The sequence below is a fragment of the Phaethon lepturus genome, unplaced genomic scaffold (genome assembly GCF_000687285.1).
Source record: "Phaethon lepturus isolate BGI_N335 unplaced genomic scaffold, ASM68728v1 scaffold20462, whole genome shotgun sequence".
Lineage (NCBI taxonomy): Eukaryota > Metazoa > Chordata > Aves > Phaethontiformes > Phaethontidae > Phaethon > Phaethon lepturus.
The window spans coordinates 53,509-72,172 of NW_010524308.1; the positions used below are offsets into that span (position 1 = coordinate 53,509).

At 38.7% G+C, this 18,664-nt stretch overlaps 1 protein-coding gene across 1 annotated transcript; it reads right to left on the minus strand.

Annotated features, from left to right (window-relative positions):
• Positions 1-4,455: 4,455 nt before the first annotated feature.
• Positions 4,456-16,805, minus strand: OTUD7A (OTU deubiquitinase 7A; the record flags this gene model as incomplete). Its single annotated transcript, XM_010282417.1, has 5 exons — positions 4,456-5,994; positions 7,921-8,005; positions 8,247-8,361; positions 14,758-14,907; positions 16,678-16,805. Coding segments are annotated over 5 exons (1,912 nt in total), but the record flags the coding sequence as incomplete, so codon positions are not given.
• Between the last annotated feature and the right edge of the window lie 1,859 nt (positions 16,806-18,664).

Here is an 18,664-nt window from a genome sequence, read left to right on the forward strand (position 1 = left end):
GGAGCAAATGCTGGCTGAAGGCTCAGGCCCTGATCCCACGAACATTTATGCTTTTTCTTAACAGTTATGTTAAGTTTCTGAAAATAAGCAGCCTCCTTGATGTCAGGGAGGCTATTCGTATCGGTGAGGTTGAGCACCAGTGTAACTGTTTGCAGAACCAGAGTCAGAGGGCAGTATTTTGTCAGATCTGTGCTGTGCATTTTTTGATATCTACACATTCATCACACGAGAAGTAGATTACCCTGAATATGCCTATACGTACAAGGACTGAAATTGCCTCAGCAGAATGCTTTGATCTGCAGTCAAATGGTGTGCAAATCCACATTAAGCGTCTCTCCTCAACGCTTTCTGTATCAAGCAATACTGCCCACATGAAGACTTCACTTGGCCTATTTAGACTTCTTAAGAAATAAGCAACACAAAACTTTCCAAATACAGCATCTTTCTTTCACTGATCCCCTTACTGTCGCTTTGACTTAGGAAGAAGGAACTAATTCCTAAAGAAAGCTGGGTCACATGCTATATTTCCATTGCATTTATAAAGCTTAATGAACCATAATAACAAAAGGTTAATCAATTGTTTTAAAATCCAAAATATCTGGTTGCCACTGATAACCTACACCATCTTCTTCTGAATGAGCTGCTTGTTAGCCATATGCTAGAACCAATACCCACAATCTGAAAAAATACTTGTAAAGTCTAGCAATAGTTTATTAACTCTTTAAAAAGCATTTTAAATGGAACTTTAATATAAAGTGTGACTGAAACCCATTATGTATTACAGGCATCCCCTGTTACTAACAGACCTTTGTGTATCAGAGTTTATGAACAAAGTAAAAAAATTGCATAATAGGTTTAAGCCTTTTTTAAGTTACAAAAATTGCACATTCACACATTAAAAAAATTCCTGCTTCCTCCAACCTAAATATCTTCTGGTGATTTTGGATCTATTCCGGGGAAGGTGTAGCCTACCCAGGATTTAGTCTGTACTTTCAAAGTCTGGACAACAGTGATAATTGTTGAACCACCATCAAGGAGAGAAGGGGAAAAAGCTCATACAAATGCAAAAAAAAAAAAAGCATGTGTATTGCAGCCACTTAAGCTAACAAGAAACGAATAGGGTCCTCCAAAACCAAAACTGACTTCTGTCCAGCTGGGACTAACTCTAACAAGCTCTGGAAGATACAGAGAGGGCAGATCAGGCACAGGAAAGGATTTGCTGGCCTGTGGACTACATATGTTTTCAATGTAAGGAAAAATAAACCAAAAGAGCAGTAAAAGGTGAAGCCATTTAGTGCAACAGAAAAATGCATTTGAAGGTTATTGCCTCTCACACCTAGCTAAGGAATGACACAAGTTATTTTGGCGCTGGTGAATGCAACTCACGAGCAGTTGGGAATTCTCTCTGAAAAAAGGTAGATAGTTTCCTCTTACAGCTAGACTCTTCTTTTAATGGGGCAATCACTTCTTCAGGAGGAGGCACTGTTTCTGCATGTTTGGACTGTTTAATTCCAACTATGGTATCCCCTATAGACAACTACCACAAATAGCTCTGAAATAAAAAAAGGAGAAAAAAAAAACCACAGTAAGGTGTTTTTTAAGTAAAGTAAGCAGAAAGGACAACTACTAGGAAAAGATGGGTAGATTTTAACTGGCAAATTGTGTTGCAGGCCTGCAGCTTCTTTTCCATATCAAATGCTAAGGGACAAGAGAATAGCGGGATATTTGAAGAGCATTCTAAAAGAAAATGGCAATATTAAGCAAATTATTCAAAGATATACCAAGAAAAGAAAACAGGCACAACTAAAAAGTGTTCTGCCAGTACTTCACATAACAGATATTTTAAAATGAGCAATCCAGTCATGTTAAATATTTGTGGAAATATCTGAGTGACTTGAGGATGATAGTGAACCCTGAAGTTTGGTATCCTATACAGACAAGCCTATTATTATTCAGAAGGCCAATTAATTTTTCAAAATAATCTAATACACAGGTACAATCTATTAAATAATTTAGAACAGAGTAATTTATCTAAATATTGACCAGCTGTAAACCTTTTTGTGAGTAGCAGTTCTTAAAAACATACTATAGAAACCACTCCTTTTAAAAATGGGAAACAGCAAATTCTCATGATAATTGCTTATTTTTACATATGTGCTGTTATGTTTTTCCTCATTCAGAAAGGATGCAACTGACTTAAATACACAGGCTGGTGTAGTCTGCTGCTAATGTAATATTTCTTAAGCACAACTTTACACAGAAGCAATTCTCAGAGTATCAAAAGCTACTGCTACTCTAATGCCCTAAGAATTCTTAAATATTTCTTTTTTCATGAAGTTTTATCCTGTCAATTTTCTCAGTCTCAGCAACAAATACAATCAAGTATGATATTTGATTTCTTTTAACATGATCTGGCTTGTTTTCGCATAACCTGCAATCACAGATTTCTTTGGCAATGAGAACTTACGTGTAGTCACAACAGTTAAGCAAAAGAGGACACTGCTTGCAACCGCAGACATGGGTTTTACAATGTGCTTACCTTAAGGACAGAAGTCACGTGGAGTTTTAACCTCTCATTACACATACCAATATTTCCTTCTTCTGAAGGAATGCAAATTCAGTAACATTCAGTGTATGTTCAGTATAGGGCAAGAAATAGGAAGTACAGGTCTGGATTCATGGAACAGCTAACATGGCAAAGACCATGACTTTTAAAGAGTGGCTAATGGACTTATTTTGAAACTATCCTTTAAAGCTCCCATTCAGCAGAAAACCTAAAGATATGGTCAATTTTAAGTATGTGCTCAGTTCCACAAATTTCAGCGGAACATTAGCAAAAGCAGTACACGTCAGCATAAGTTTGTGTATGTTGTTTCAGAGACTACTGTAGGCTTGGTTTCAAGGCTAACTAGCATTAACTGTACACAAGTGAAATGGTGCCACCCACGTCAAGAGTAAAAATTGGGGTACAGCAGAAAAGAATCAGAAACAAAGACTCTCTGGCAAAAAACCGTTCCTGTGTGGGCCAGAAAAGTACTATTCCATCATGAGTAAGGCAGGACTCATGTTCTGCACCTTTAGGTGGCAAAGTAAGCAGTCTTGAAAGCATTACTTCATCTATTTGTGGAAAATAAGCTCTTTTTTTTAAAAAAAACGTAGGTAGACAGTAAATAAGCCATTGCTTACAAGTGTAACAGCACGAAAGATTTATTCTTACTATGTTCTGCCAGCTGATAAACCGGCAAGTACTATATTCAAGAAAACTTCCTAACACCATACATCTACTTTAACAGTATTTGCAGTGCCCGCTTTACAGAAACGTTGCTATGAGCCAAGTTTTCTTTTCAAAAGTATTGCAAATACTTACATAAATATTTGGGTATGAGCCTTGTGCAAATCTGTGCTAGGAGTTGCCATTCACACTGGAGGTATTTTATAGCCATCTCTGAACGTCCTGGTTGGGTACATAACTCACTCTAGGAAAAGACTCAAAAATAAGCGGAGCCAAGAGTCTTCAAGAAAGGCTCAGAAGTAGTTACGTTTGCAATAACTATCACTTGATAATGTTGAGAGAGGAAGAAATAAATAACGATTAAATTCATCCAATGGCTAAGGGACTCGATGCAATACATTTGATTTGACAAGCAGTTCATTCAGCTCTAAAATGATCCTAAATTTCCTAGCTGGTCATAAAATTTTCCAAATCTAGTAAAATTTCTATATTTTAATTTTATTTTAACATTTCTGTCAATTTTAACAGCAATGAAAATACTACTGAAATCCAGGTGCCCAAAACTATACTACGTGGGTGGGGGGGTTTTGTGACGTGAAGTCTTGCAAGTCATAATATATTTTTTATAAAACCTGGTTAAAAATTCAGTACAAATAAAAGTAGCTCAAATCTACTTTTTTATGGAAATGTAGAAATAACAGGTAAGAACTTAAAATTAGGAAGAGCTACAGCCCTCATGAATTCAGACCTTTCACTCCCATTTTCCCAGAATCATTCAATTTCAGACTAAAGTGAGTACAAACATTAGTAGTAATGCAATATGCTGCCATGGTAAAAATGTGCAGTATGCAAAATCGCTACCCTTCTGAAAAAAAAAGCTATGAAAAATTTAGGTTTTACTGCAGAAAAAAATACTCGCATAATAGCTATAGAATTTCAAATGTCTGCAAGGCAGATACTACCCTACTACAACACCCCATCTCTGGTATTATGACTTTCCCTTATCGTTCTACTACCTGAGTGATGTCAGTGTAAATTCAGGCACCATTAGTAAATTTTTGACCAAACATATACACAGCACTGACAAAGGAGTAAACAACCCTTCAGCTTACCAATATATGTAAAAAAGACACTGACAAAATGGAAAATAATATTTTTTATGATAAATTAATCCTATTATTTCCTCATTGCCCCCGAAAAGCGAAAAGCTAGACACTATTTACTCATCAATCCTTTATTCTTTTTTTAAGGATTCCTTTTACTGTAATTCAACACTGTTTACTTTGTAAGTAAGAAAATGGTAAAACTAAGTAGTCACAGAAGAATCCTCAATGCCTGTGTCCCTTGCTTTCTCTCTCCCTGCGCTTTAACTCTTCTTTGTAGCAGTATGAACAGTAATTTTCAGTCTCAGGACGACCATAAAAGGAACAGTTCTCCTTCTTACAGTGGTTCTGCTGGATGGAATATATTGGGCAAACTGTGCTTCTGCCTTGATTTTTTTCATTGTTCAACCAGGTCTGAGGAGCATCCTCATCAGCATATTCTAAGCAGTCTCTAATATCGCCAGTATTGAATCCATTTGTGTATGTCTGAGACTTGTGTTCAGTAGGCATGGCATAGCTCAGCGATTCCACTGTGTTCACTGTACGGATACCGGATATCCGGGCTGGGCTATAGCTCTGAGAAGACAACGATCTGTTTTGTTGGGGATAGGTGGCACAGGTTTTTAAGGTGCCAACCACTGGCTTGTAGGTATCGTCTTGGAAGCTCGATGGCTTGGAGTTGACATCATGCAAATGGATGACACTTTGCCTTTGAACAGGTGGAGTATGGCTATAGTGGGCAGATACCGGAATGGGTCCACTTTTCTTAGCACCATTACTAGGTGAAGAAAATGACCCAGGAGTGGGACTAGTGCGATCCTTAAATTTTAAAACCAGTTGAGTTGTATGGCTTTGAGGCAAGACGGGTGATGCCCTGTCCTGAGGAGATGCTTCTAATTTTTCTTTTGAATATGCTTCTGGCTCCAGTTTCCTACTAGATGACCCATTCAGTGCAGCCTTTTTCTCAGCATCCTTTCTTTTCTGTTCCTGTTCTGCATTGAAACGCTCCTGTGCACTGGTCAGGTAATAGCCTATCATCTCCTCGTGGAACTGATGCCTGTGACTGGTCAAAAGAAGGCCAGCAAAAATAAACTTTCGTTCACCCTGCATGGCAGCTCTCAAAATATTTAGGCTGAGTTTCACGTCAGTGCTGTACTTCCATGGGTCAGACGGCTTGTCAGAGAAGGGTTTAGTGTTCATCTTTTCAATGGGTGAGTTGCTAGCTCTGTCAGTTGGAGATGGAGTGGTCTTTTCAGATGGGGAAGTGCTCGCAGACTGTCCAGATTCCTCTTTGCTCCCTTTTCGAGACTTGGACTTCTTCTCTTTGACTTTCTCTACTGCATCACCATTTTTTCCATTCCCTGAATTGGCTCTGCTCATTTTGCCATGCACCAGGCCTCCAAGACCACCCATATTCTTTTTCAGTTTAATTCCCAGGGTTTTACTGAGGCTTCCTATTTTATTGGCAACTGAATCCGTCCTGGTTTTGTCTTTCTCCTTCCTCTGTTTGTCCTTTTCTTTTTCTTTACTGTTTTTGCCATTATTGCCATTGGAGTTACTACAGATGGAATCTCGGTCCGAGTCCATTGAGTCAGCCAGAGACTGAACATCTTCCCCGGCTGAAGCTGTAGGGGATTCTGGTTGAGCCAAAGGGGCCTGCTATGGAAAAGTAATTATAATTAGATACAGCAAAATCAGTTTCATACAGAGACTTGGTGCAAAAAAACCCAAATCAAATATAGATTTTGACATTGATTTTTAATTTATGCACTGACATTTTAGATTGGTTTCTTCACCAAAAAAACCCTTATTTGGCTGTGCTGACTATGTATCTTGCTTGTTCCTACAGTAATTTTTGGCTCATTTCAAGCATATTTGTAGAATAGAGGTCAGTCATTCAGAGGTTCTGTGAAAATCAGTGTCTGAAACACGGAGAGATGCGAATTAGTGCTCCTGTCGAGGGGCAGGCCGTGCACAACCTCCCTGCTTGTGCTGACCAGCGGAGCAGCTGGCCAGCGTGCAGAGATCGGCCGTTCAGGAGGATGCCTCTGCAATGCAGGCTGCCTCTCAGCCAGGGGGGAGACAGAGAGCGTGGAAAGAAACAGATAATATTGTGATGGAAGGGAAATGAGATTCTGCTGAAAGCTGTGAGGGGGACACAGCATACAAACCTGTATGTAGCAATATTTCAAAATCCGTTATGTTCAAAAGCCAACTCATTTAAATTGATTTCTTCGTTGTTCAGGTCTCTGGTGCATGAAAATTAAAGGTACAATGCACCAGAGCTAAGCATCTTGCCTGAAATATTAAACATTAAACAAGTAGACTGAGAAATACAATGGAGCTAGAACTGGTGTCAAAAGTCTAAGTTTCAATTTAAATTTTAGGTAAGGTGATAAAACATATTTCTTGCAAATGTAATAATGAGGATGCTAGGATACTTTCAAATGTGGCTCTGTTCATTTACTCCTGCAAAACTTAGTCTTGCTTTCAGGCACTGTGAAGCTAAAATCTGCTAAAAATAAATAGGAAACATTTAACTAACCAGAATGATTCAGAAAAAAAAAAAAAGGCAAGCCGAAAAAACCCCAAACTCTGGAGATGCATATGCTTCCAGTACAGAAATGCACGCCTGCTTCTTGTCCCTGGGTACTTAAATGTCCTGTCTCTCTCTGGAATCCCTGAGCACCCCACCACCCACTCGGGAGCAGAGTGGGGATAACAATCCCCACTTGGCAAAGGAGGGAACGCATGCTCAAGTGACCCAACCATGCTCATGTGGCAAGTGTGAAGCAGAGAGAAGTAACCCAGGTCCCGCAAGTTTCAGGCTCACAACTTACAACTACAGGACCATTTTGTCTCCTTTTTCTGTCGCAGTAGAAACTTTAGAAAAATGGATTTTTCCCCTCTTGGGGCTGGTTAAAGACTTTCTTCTTTTGTGTTCTGTTCCTCCTTTCAAATCCCATCTGCGTAGGCTGTCTAAATCACCTCCACCCTCTCCTAGCAACCTTTTGCCTCCAGACTAACCCCTCAGTCTATTCAATGTAATTTGCAGAGAAATTTGCAGCTGACTAGGTGCCAGCTGGGCACGGTTCTAAAATAGCTTTCTGAAAGAACCAGGCTCCAGTTCAGTGCCAGTCTGTGGCCTTTTGTCAGTCACTCTAAACGGGGAGCTCTCCAGAGGTGCAAATGCATTCTCAGAAAGAGAAAGGATTTGGGATTGGTGACCTAACGGTGGCATTAGGAGAGCAAGCCAAACTTCTGAGAAAACAATGGTGAGAAAAGGTCTACTTTAAGGTTTTTCTGAACTACACGGACTACTGAAATAAGTAACAGTTAGAAAATACATTTCAGAACAGAGTATGGGTTGCAAAAATATACCAGCAACTGTGTTATTAAAACAAATAACTAGAAAAATCTATAAGCCTGATTGCAATGACAATGAGCCACAAGTGGCTTGTCCCTGCGCTAGGACACTTAGGTGTTTCCAGGCCGCTGGCTGGTCCTGGCAGCCTACCCTACACAACACCCTGTCGTGCCTCGTATCTCTCACCTAGTTTAGACCGAGGGGGAAGTTTACCTTACCCGTGTCTCAGATGGTATGCGTATCCATGTTACATTCATGTAGCTGTGTAGAAGATTAAGCTTTGCCTCAAGAGACAGAATCAAACTAAGGATGAAAAAAGAAGGGAACAAAAAGTCAAAAAACCTGAAAGAAAAAGCAATACTTCTTAACACTGAGAGATTAACAGCAGCCTGAATTGTGACCATCAGCTGGAGACCCACCCATGTCTTCTCCCATGTAACCAGAGAACATAAAGCCCACTCTGTTAGCAGTTCTCCCAATACTTCAATCAGGTATGGCTCAAGACATTTTACTGCTTAACAGTGAAGTTATAGAAAGGTCTTACTTGGCCAGTCTGGTGTTATCATTGTCATCTTTTCCCCACTCCCAGTCTTTCCCAGGATCCACCGCAAAGTGCAAAGGCAGTAACTTGTGTTCTGAGTCAGTCAGGGGGATCACCGCTGAAGTAGAAAAGAAACAAGGGTTGGAGTGGGGGGAACAAAAACCACACACACACACAAAAAATTTAGCTGTGAAAAGCAGCATAACTGGTGGAAGAAGGATGGCAGAATTTGAGAGTGCTGCAGAATTGTCTCATCCAGAGCACCACAAATGATTTATACGGGGCTGCATTTCCCTATTTTGATGTTTGTGCAATAGAAGAGGGAGGGGTTCATACACTCATTGCTCCTGGAGTGATAGATAGTCACCTGTGGACGGGGAGAGACCTCTGGGAGAACACCACTGACATTTTGTAATGCACAATAAACATTTCCTGGAGACAGAGCCATTACAACAGCAGAAAGCAATAAAAAGTTGAAATATTCCTGCCTGTCTCTCACATAGATGCACATTACTTGTTAATTATTGTCTTTTCAGTTTAGTACTTTCTTGTTTTCCATTGTCAAAGAAACAAAAATATATTGGTAACAGCATTAAGAAACAAAGCAAAACGCAGTTACAGCGATTTTAGATTCAAACTGTGAATTAACATAATTGAGGAGCATAGATCATCTATATATGGGTTAAGAGGTCAGATCGAGGCCTGCCTTGAAGTGTAGTGAAAAGACCATTACTGCTGTTCTATCCCAGCATTACTGTCTAGCTGTTTTGGCTCTTCCGTCCTTTCCCCTCTCTGCTAGGGCTCTGCCTTCTGACACCTACCTTAATGACTCTGCTTTATACTCAGCGTGCAGGGACTGCACTCTGATTTTACAGTGTCTATCATTCATCACCAGCAAGGAACTAAGAGAAAAACACTGTCAGCTTTAATTAAAGCCAGAAATTTGCTTCCATTTCATTAGAAAAAAAAGTAAAAGCTGTTGAGGCACTGGGTGGGATCCTCAGCACGGTGCAGGTCACTGCTGCTCCTCTGACAACCAATCAAGGAATTCAATTTTCTGTAGTAGAACTCTTAAGGACTTTGCCTAGGTATTCATTCCAGCAAAGCCAAGGGGCAAAGAAACCTGGAGAAATCACCCAAACACCATGGCACTGAATTACTGAAAACTGATTGCACTTATTGGTTATATGCTGTTCATAATCTTTTCTGCAGTTCAGAAGACATATGTTGTCAAAACAAAGGTATGGCATTTTTGGTTAAATATTGCTCCTCACCTAGTAGAATGCAGGAAATTTAATCTGCATGCTAGATTAACGTGGTGAAGTCAGTATGTGGTTCGGACAGTTTGACAGCAACTGCAGAAAGTATCTATTTTCATCTTTGCAGACTGGAAGTAAAAAGGTCAAATCTCTACAAATTGCAGAGAAACGTTGCCCCCTACTGCTTATAGTAGGTAATTCTTGAAATATTTTCCCCGTATTAACTGCAAATATAGTATAGAACAGATGAAGATGAATCAACTTTAGTTGCAGATACCACTGTAAGATGCAAGCACAGAAATTAATAATGTAAGAGAATTTAGCTCCTTTAAGAAACTCAATGTGAATAAGTAGCAGAGAGTCTAACTCTACAGTTCAAAATATGCTGTAAAGCGAGCTCCTCAAGCACAAGAACATAAGGAACGTACAGCAGGGGTGACAACTGAATACACTTTTTAACACTCGTCGGTGTAATATGAGGGCTTACCCTGCGGCATTCAATGAAATTATTGCAACAAAGAGGCTGGAATAACTGAGAACATGTATTCTGCCAATTAACTGACCTACTAGCAGGTACTGACTGGATTTACAGCTGGCCTTACAATGGTTGCTATCAACCATTTAAAAGAAGAATGCAACTTAGAAAAGAGCAGCATTCTAAGTTTACAACACAACACTTCCAATTCTGATAGCACCTGACCTTACAGGTACTGCCTGGTAGAGAACTGGGAATGTGATCCTGAGGCAGGTGAAGTTGGCAAGTCTGGACCAAAGAACTGTCACAGAGTTGAATCAGCCTCTTTGGGATGTAAATCTCAAAAAGTAAATTTGAATTTCTTTTCTAAGGGCAGCTTGAAACTAACTAGTTTTCACATGGTTCAATAAATAATCATTTTTATAAACAAATTTTAAAGGAATCCTTTTTGAAGCTGGCTGTTGCTACTGATGCTTAAAATACACCTAATAAAAATGTTTAGTGATACTCAATTTTACTAGATTCCTAATATCTAAGTACAAAACAAAGCTTAGAGCTGGTTTGTCTATAGCATGTCACTGTTGTCTTAACTCATGTACACACTATGACACATACTGCCTCCATCTTCACACAGAACTTTGTTAACAATGACTTTTCAAACCCTGAGCTGAATGGAAACTATATACTCATTCTAAGGGATAGTCTGGGACTGGTATGAGGCAATACCATCTTCATGCAAAAAGTATCTGCTAGAGTAATGGAGTTTTAAAATTCTACCTTCACTGCAAGAGATTTCCTCTTTCTCGGGAAATGCTGTTTGATAGACAAGGTTTCTTGTATGATTTCCCCACATCCCTGATAGAAAAGTATTCTAATGCCAGGAATGCAAGCAGCATCCATCACAGTCATTTCTAAAGAAAAGCCAACAGATTGTAGATTCTTCCTGATGCCCAGATGCATCAGAGAGTTCACAACTTTGGTGCAGTGGTTTGCTTACACTTGGTTTTGGATGCTCTCGCTGAAACCACACTATTTGAAACACAGTCTACAAGTCCTACTGCCAACAGATGGGATGTCAAAAGTAACAGCAGCTATTTCATCCATGGCAGTTTTAGAAGACACAGTGAGGACTTTCATGCCATTCCTCAGTTGGATGTATTGCCTTCTGTGCTGTGAAGTCCCACTGTTTCCCAGCACTCATCTTCAGGCCTCAAGTGTCACTATTAACCTGCTATAAAGAAGAACACTTTAACTATTTCTGAAAATACTAGTACAATAAAATGCTGACACAGATACTGAAATACTGCTGTTAACCACTGTCTACGCCTCTCACACTTGTTATTGCAAACTGATTGTGGGCAGCCATTTCACTGCTGACTGGCTGACAAAGCACAGGAGTGTGGGAAGCTCTAAGTTCAATGAAGCAGTCTTAGGGGCAGCTGAGAGCTGGTCTTTATTTTCCATAAAGATACAAACCACCTGCATTAAACATAGTCAGCATGAATACAAAAGTATTTATAGTTTTTTAATCGGACATGGATGTCAAAACAAGAGGACCTTCAGTGACCACTAGAATGCCAGCTACGTGCTGGTAAAAAGACGACATGTCAAAATGTGGTTTAAATCCTCTCCAGACAAGAGGATGTTAGCATGTTTTTATATACATTTATAGTAGTGCTCAAAGTGATCTGATAAACGACTATGTGCCAAAGCAGAACTTCAGGTGTTCACATCAGCATTTATTTGACCATACGTATTTCACAAATACAGGACATACTGTCTCCTCCACAAGACAGCTTCTCAGCAGCTTAAACATGTATGTACGTACATGCAGTAGTTCAGACAGCTTCAGATGCTGCTCCTGACATCTGGTTACATGGTGAGACTGTAAATCCTATGACTGTAAGTTATGAATGGCCTGGCTACCAGGGATGCTCCTTTTAAGAAGTTGTAGCTCTAAGCTCTCAGCTGCATTCTGATAGTTCAAAATCTGTCCATGTACTGTGGCACCCATGTGACTGTTTTCTGACTCTTTCCAGTTGTGGCTCTCCCTTACTCTGTGCCAAAGCTGCCAACATCTCTATGCTGACAAAAAATATGTATTATTAGAGCATCCTTATGCCAATCTATTTCCTGTCACAGCATTTGAAGAACAGTAGCAATGCTGTGTTAGCTGTTAGACTGCTGCAGTCTCTAACAGCAACCAGCTTGGCAGCTGAACGTTGAAGCATTCCCTTCATCCCAGACTTAATACTAAGTGCTCTCTGCTGCTCCACAGAATTGAAGCCTGTGTATTCAAGGCCCTCCAGTGAAACATATAAAATCAGATCATACAAAACAAATACTATTTTGATTCAACAGCCCTTGTAATTAACCTGGATAACCTTATACATGAACAAAGCCAATATTTAATGTTCCTGATTGTATGCTGGATATTTGGTAGCTTTGTCTCTCCCAGCACCTTTCCTGTGCAATGACACGTGTAGGAAAATCCTACAGAAAGACAGTTTCTATCCACAAGAAGTGTATTTAACATTATTTCTAGCACTTGTGGGAGAAATCAAATATGTGACTTTGTTATCAAACCCAAGATCTTGCAGTGTGTAACTGAGAGGAATATATGGCTTATAATATTAAGAATATTTCAGTAGATGGCACCAAGTTGTATCACTGAATACTTTTAACACACTGAGGGGTAGAGTCAGAGCAGCTGAACAGTAGTTTCCCTCACTACCTTTTGTCGACCCTGACACTTAAAGGATGCCACAGTTGCAAAAGGTTTGGTGGGTGGTGGTTACCCTGTCTACAAAGATATTGCAGAGATAGTGAAGTTCTGTGTATGCAATCAAATTATTTATGCACATAGGCTCTTGTGAGACCTGTGATAACGAAGTAGTGTATGAAGGGAGACAGACATGCCTGAAATAAATGAGATTACTGTCAGTCTACTGATATTATTCTGATCCCAATTGCTAGAAAGGGAGAAATGGACTCTGCCTACTCAGAAATTGTCTTGTTTCACCACTAACAGAACTCAGACCTATAAAAGGATTAAGACCAAAGGCATGAAGGCATGTTCTACAAAATGACAACTCTACAATTTGTAACACAGACATGTATGTAGGAGCTGCTAACTTAACAGCATGCTGACATTACCATCCTGGCTGCAGTGTGTCATCAGCGACCATCAACAGTGAAACCACATCCTTAAAAAGGCTCTCCAAAACTCTATCTTCACTCATATCACATTATTGCATTACAATGGTATGAAGTTGCTTTGCAGACTTTCACATTATACCTCAGCGTACTGCTTTGGAAATAGTTCCTATGTGAAAAGTATTTTCCTAAGGGTCGGTCTTCTACAGATTGAGGGCTGGAAGGTAGCTGCAATGTCACCAGTGTATAATACAAAAGCCAGACCTATGGCCAAGCACCTACCTACAAATCCCTGACATAGCTATGTGCCACTGAAGGCTGAGTAGTTGGACTGGATTGATTTTCCCATTGAATATTTGACATCTAGATCAACCTTTTTTCCATTACTCTCTTGTGATTCAGTCTCCTCTTCACCGACGCAAAGTTTGCCAATACTACATGCAACCCTTTGTAGAGTGTTTCACCTCTCACACAACCTCATGAAAAAAACTCTTTGCTCCTTCCAAGAAGGATGACTTAACTAGATGTCAAATTCTTGCATGAAGATGTCTGCTCAAAATCTGTTGTTCTTTCCTCCTCCTCCTCATTTTAATGAATGTCTTTCTCTCTACTTCACATGGCTGCAGAATGCTGCCTCATAAGCATGGAAAATGCCTCATACATCCAAAATCAGACAAAATGCCCATAGGGTTAGGGAGTTAAATGAAGGATATTTAGTTGCCTCTAAACTGCTCTCTAGGAAGGAGGACTAAATGAAACTCACTCAGGAGATGTCAACAGCCAGCACACATTCCATATTTACTTTACAGGTATATGCATTCATAAGGGATTTAAAACAACCTCTGCAGTGTCATCAGGCAAAAAAAAAAGATGACTCATACCTAACAGCAAAATGCCACTGAACTTTTTTAAAGCCTCACCATGTTTTTGGCAAAACACTTTTCTCTTCTCCACAAAAGGAGCAAAGACAGATAGGAGTTCATCTCACAGCTTCCTAATATTAAGCAAACAGGTCTTTCAAATAAGGGCAGCTACAGCTAGCTCCTAGGCTACTGATACAGGAACAAATCCAGTCCTGAAACTCGTCATGCCCAATCTCATACCCAGGATGCTCAAACTTCACACAGAAATATCTGGTCAGACTTTGTCATCACTGTTCCAAAGAAACAGAAGACAGCAAGATGGTAAGATAAAAACATTTCAATTAAACGTTTTTAAATGAAAAAAGTGTATTTAGCACTCTAGAAGAGAGATTTTTCTGTTACATGAGTTTTCAATAGTAATCTGACTCACGATTAATCTTCTAAACACTTTACTAACCCAAATTAACAAAGGCCTTCAAGAATCCATAAGCACAGTAGGGAACTATGATTCTACCTATTTACATGCATGGAACTGACAGAAAAGGTTTAGGTGCCAAAGACAGTGATAGCACAAGGATTAGGACTGAAGAGTTCTTGTCTACCAGACTTGTGCTTAGACCACTTAGACACCTAAGAATGCAGCAATAAAATTTAGTGGATTTTTTTTCCTTTCTGATAGACCAATACACCTATAGGTAGAAGAAAGTACTTTGTACATTATATTCAATATATACCCTTGGGTTGCTGTCTTTATAGCATACCTTGTTCTCTCTGTTGATCTTTTTGCTCCATGGAAACAAGAGCAGAGAAATGGGCCTGATCATAGGCTAGCACAAGAGGTGAGCAATGGCATCTGTTAGGTAGAACTTCAAGTGGCAAATAAATTCCTCCAAAAGGTATAGGTGCAAATGCTGCAAAGAAAAATGAGATTTTTTTTTTTCTTTTAACTGTGTCAAAGAACAGACAATAATGTTGGTTCTACTGTATGTAACAATTGTGCTGCAACATTTTCAGAGCTCCAGAGAGCAGCCTAAAGTGGAGTCATCAATGCAGAAAAGAGTCATAACAACAGGTAAAGTTTCATTATAAAAAGAGCAAGAAATACACTAAGAACAATAATGGCAACATTCACCACTTACGTAGATTTTCCTTGCTCTAATTGTTTACCAGTAAAGATATTAAGGTCTTGATGACGCTCACACAGGTATGCAGATTTGTACCTTCCTGTAATGCTTCTAGGTAGAAGGATATTTTCTAATAATCTGTAGTAAGTACACTATCATTTCTTTTGGTAACAAACTCTGCTCACACCTTGCATTAACAGATTTCTATGAGAAACATTACAAACATGTTTATATATATGTCTGAATGTGTATATGTATGTATATGTAATTATGATAAGGAAAGATTAAAAAAATTTCTACAAGTAGAATTTGAACGGAATGCTGCACCTGTAAGGGCAAAGGTCTTTCCTTTGAAAGATTCTGCACTTGTTTATACATAATTATGGGAAACAGCAAGTTTGGGCAGGAAAATTCACTGTGTTTATTTCTGACCAATTATATTTCCTTTTGCTGTAAAAATATGAATCAGTATTGCCGAAGTATTTACAAAATAAGCATGAGGAAAAAGTAAACCCAAACAATGCACTATTTTTACTTGGCACTGAGAACAGTATTGTTTTTAAAGCATAAATCTATATTTTGGTGAGTCTATCCAAATCTGAGCAAGTTATTAGTCTTTTTGGAAACCATACATGCAACAGGTAAACTGAGGTAACTTGATCATGCTGGCCCATGAGGCCAGCAGTGAGAAAAACCACTGGGATTATTGTGATAGACAAGGAGAAGAAAATGTGAGGGGAGGGCAATTTGGAATAGGAAAAGTTATGAGGAAATGAAGCAATAGTGATCCAGTCTGTCAGAGCAGATAGCAATCATAAAACCATTACTTGTAGTTCACAATTTGAATGGAAACTGAAATTACCTCCCAGCATTTTCCTGTAGAAGTAAATTTCTGTAAACTCCATCACATGTTTAACATTCCCCTTTAATCAACCAAACATTCCCCTTTATTTAAGCAACATTTGTTCATGGTAAAAAGAAGAAATTAATTTATAATTATTCAAGTCCTTCTCAGACAGCTGTCCAGCTGTCTCCACATATGGATCAAACATTGGTGTGCTCACATGTGCACACTGAATAAAACATTCTGGAAACTTTTGAATGAGAGGCTGCAAAGGAGTTAGTAAAAACAAAAAAACAAGATATATACATTCAAAATTCAATTTTTTGAAGTCGGATTAGATTGATTTACGCAGAGTTTTAAGGGGCACCAAAATAACACAGGTTATTATTATTATTATTATTATTATAATTAGAACCTTGTTAGACTAGACCAGTGAGAAGTGTATAGTGGTCGGTAATTTGGTGGTTGTAAAGTTAATAGTAAATACCTAGGATAAACATGTTTTCTGCAAGACTTACAGAATTATCCTGTATTTTTCACTTTTATCTAATAGAAATGGATTGAGTATCATTCTGCTCCGCCTCCCCCTGCAAAAAAAAGCAGGAGCTGTCCCATAAACACTCAGATATGTTACAGCCAGTTGTTTTGTTTGTGATAGTTTATGACTGATTCAATTTACATAGGTGTATAAATTTCTACTGAAGAACTCTTACCTTCCCCCCCTGAGTCTCGTAACATTGTGTCTGCTACTACAACAATAGGTCTTCTCAAAATATGGGCTAAGACAAAAACATGGAACTCTTCTAAGCTCTCATACACTGGGTCTTCTGAATTATCGACTCTGGAAAACACAACATTGAAACTTTTTGAACCAACTTCAACCAACCATTGAAACTTTAGTGAACCAACACATCGCAGCAGCTATTTCTTCTTCCTCATCACTCATATTCCCACTCTTCTGAAACACATATTCCAGTTATTGACATAGGTAATGTAAGAAATTGGAAAGGAATACATATCTTTTGAAATAAAATAATAGCAACAGAGAAAATGTTTTCACTTGCAGACTCCACACTGGTTTAGTAGTCAGCAAAATTCATTTTTTTTTTATATTGATATTGTTTGATTTTGATATTGTTTGGTAGCCTAACAGAAACAAAGAAGGTCATTCTTAGCCAAGTTCCTGGTGTAAATCTGCTTAGGTCACAAAAAGCATAATTTCATGTGACAGCCTTGGCACATAGACCTTACAATGAAAGGTGTTTTTCTAGTTCCTCTAAACAAAATACAGGTGAGTTTAGCTTGACAACGTAAGAAACGCTGATGTCAGCTTGAGTAGGGGGGATTTAACTTATAAAGTTGTCAACTTTTTTTCTTTGATTATTACCAAAATATGTTTTTTTTAAGAGGGGGGGGGGGGGGGGGGGGGGGCAGGGAAGGACTGGGATGCAGTAGAGGGGCACAAGGAACTGGAGATTCATTTTCCTATTAGATTTTCCAATGACATGAATTTCACCAACTTTCAGACATGTAAAATCAGAAGCCTAAGCATTTCACCTTGACTGCCTCTACAGAGAACAAAAGAAAAGACAGGCACATCTGGCAGTAGGATCATCCCTCTCCTCTTAAGCATTTGCCCAAAGATGAGATGAAAATTCTCATTTCTCTTTACGGAATACAGAAGGAATAGAGATCAAGATGTAGTTAGGTGAGACAAAGCCAAGTGCTTTTGCCAGTGGAGCTTTGTGTTTCAGAAAACACATAGAAAGAATCAATACAAATATCTTCTATGGTAGGAGAGCAGAGCATAAAATTCAAACAGTAAGACAGCACTACAGAGAAACCTAACTCTTTTCTTTACATTGGCCTTCTACAGGTCTGATCCAAATGCCACAGGAATTAACATTCTCTAACCACATTCTCTTTATCTAGCTGTAGCAGTTACAGAGCACTTAAAAAAGTGGAGAGATAGTATTTCATTTTTAGATCAAAATAAATGCTTTATTGAGGTGTATTCCATAGGTCTAAACACCTCAACCAGCTTCACAATGAACAAGTTATTTAAGAAAAAGGCAAAAAAATGCTGTTCTTGGAAGAAGTTTAAAGAAAAAAAAGTGGATGTAAAATACAATTGGTAGACAATTTGAGCACTCGTAGAGTCTTCTGAACTTTGAATAGTTGTTTCTTCCTTTTGAATTGTTGATACCATTATGGAAGATACATCTTGGGGAAAGAAGTTATTAAATTCATTATCTTTACTTGGTGAAAATGCCTTTCAACATCTAGTTCTCCAAAACATGGGTATTAAGTGGTAATATACTGATAGTGTGATGTTGTGTGTCAAAAGCATGATAATTAGTCCTAAATTTCAAAGGTGGCCAAAATGAATAAATTACCTATGAAAAGAATTTGACAAAGATGAGTACACACAAAATGTTTTTAAAAAAAATGAGACTGAGCTATCCCAGTCCTGTCTGGGATGGTTTGGGCAGTTTCTGTTCTATCCAAAATCTAATGTCTGAAAGGCATAAGCAATGACAGAAGACAAAGAAAAACTGAATAACAGGATGGCTATTGGAAAAGATATCTTGTTGTGACAGGAATATCAGAGAAAACTCATGTTAGATTACTTAAGTACTACTGTCTACAGGAACACAAGAGATAAGACTTGCTATCATGGACTTCCGGAGGGCGGACTTT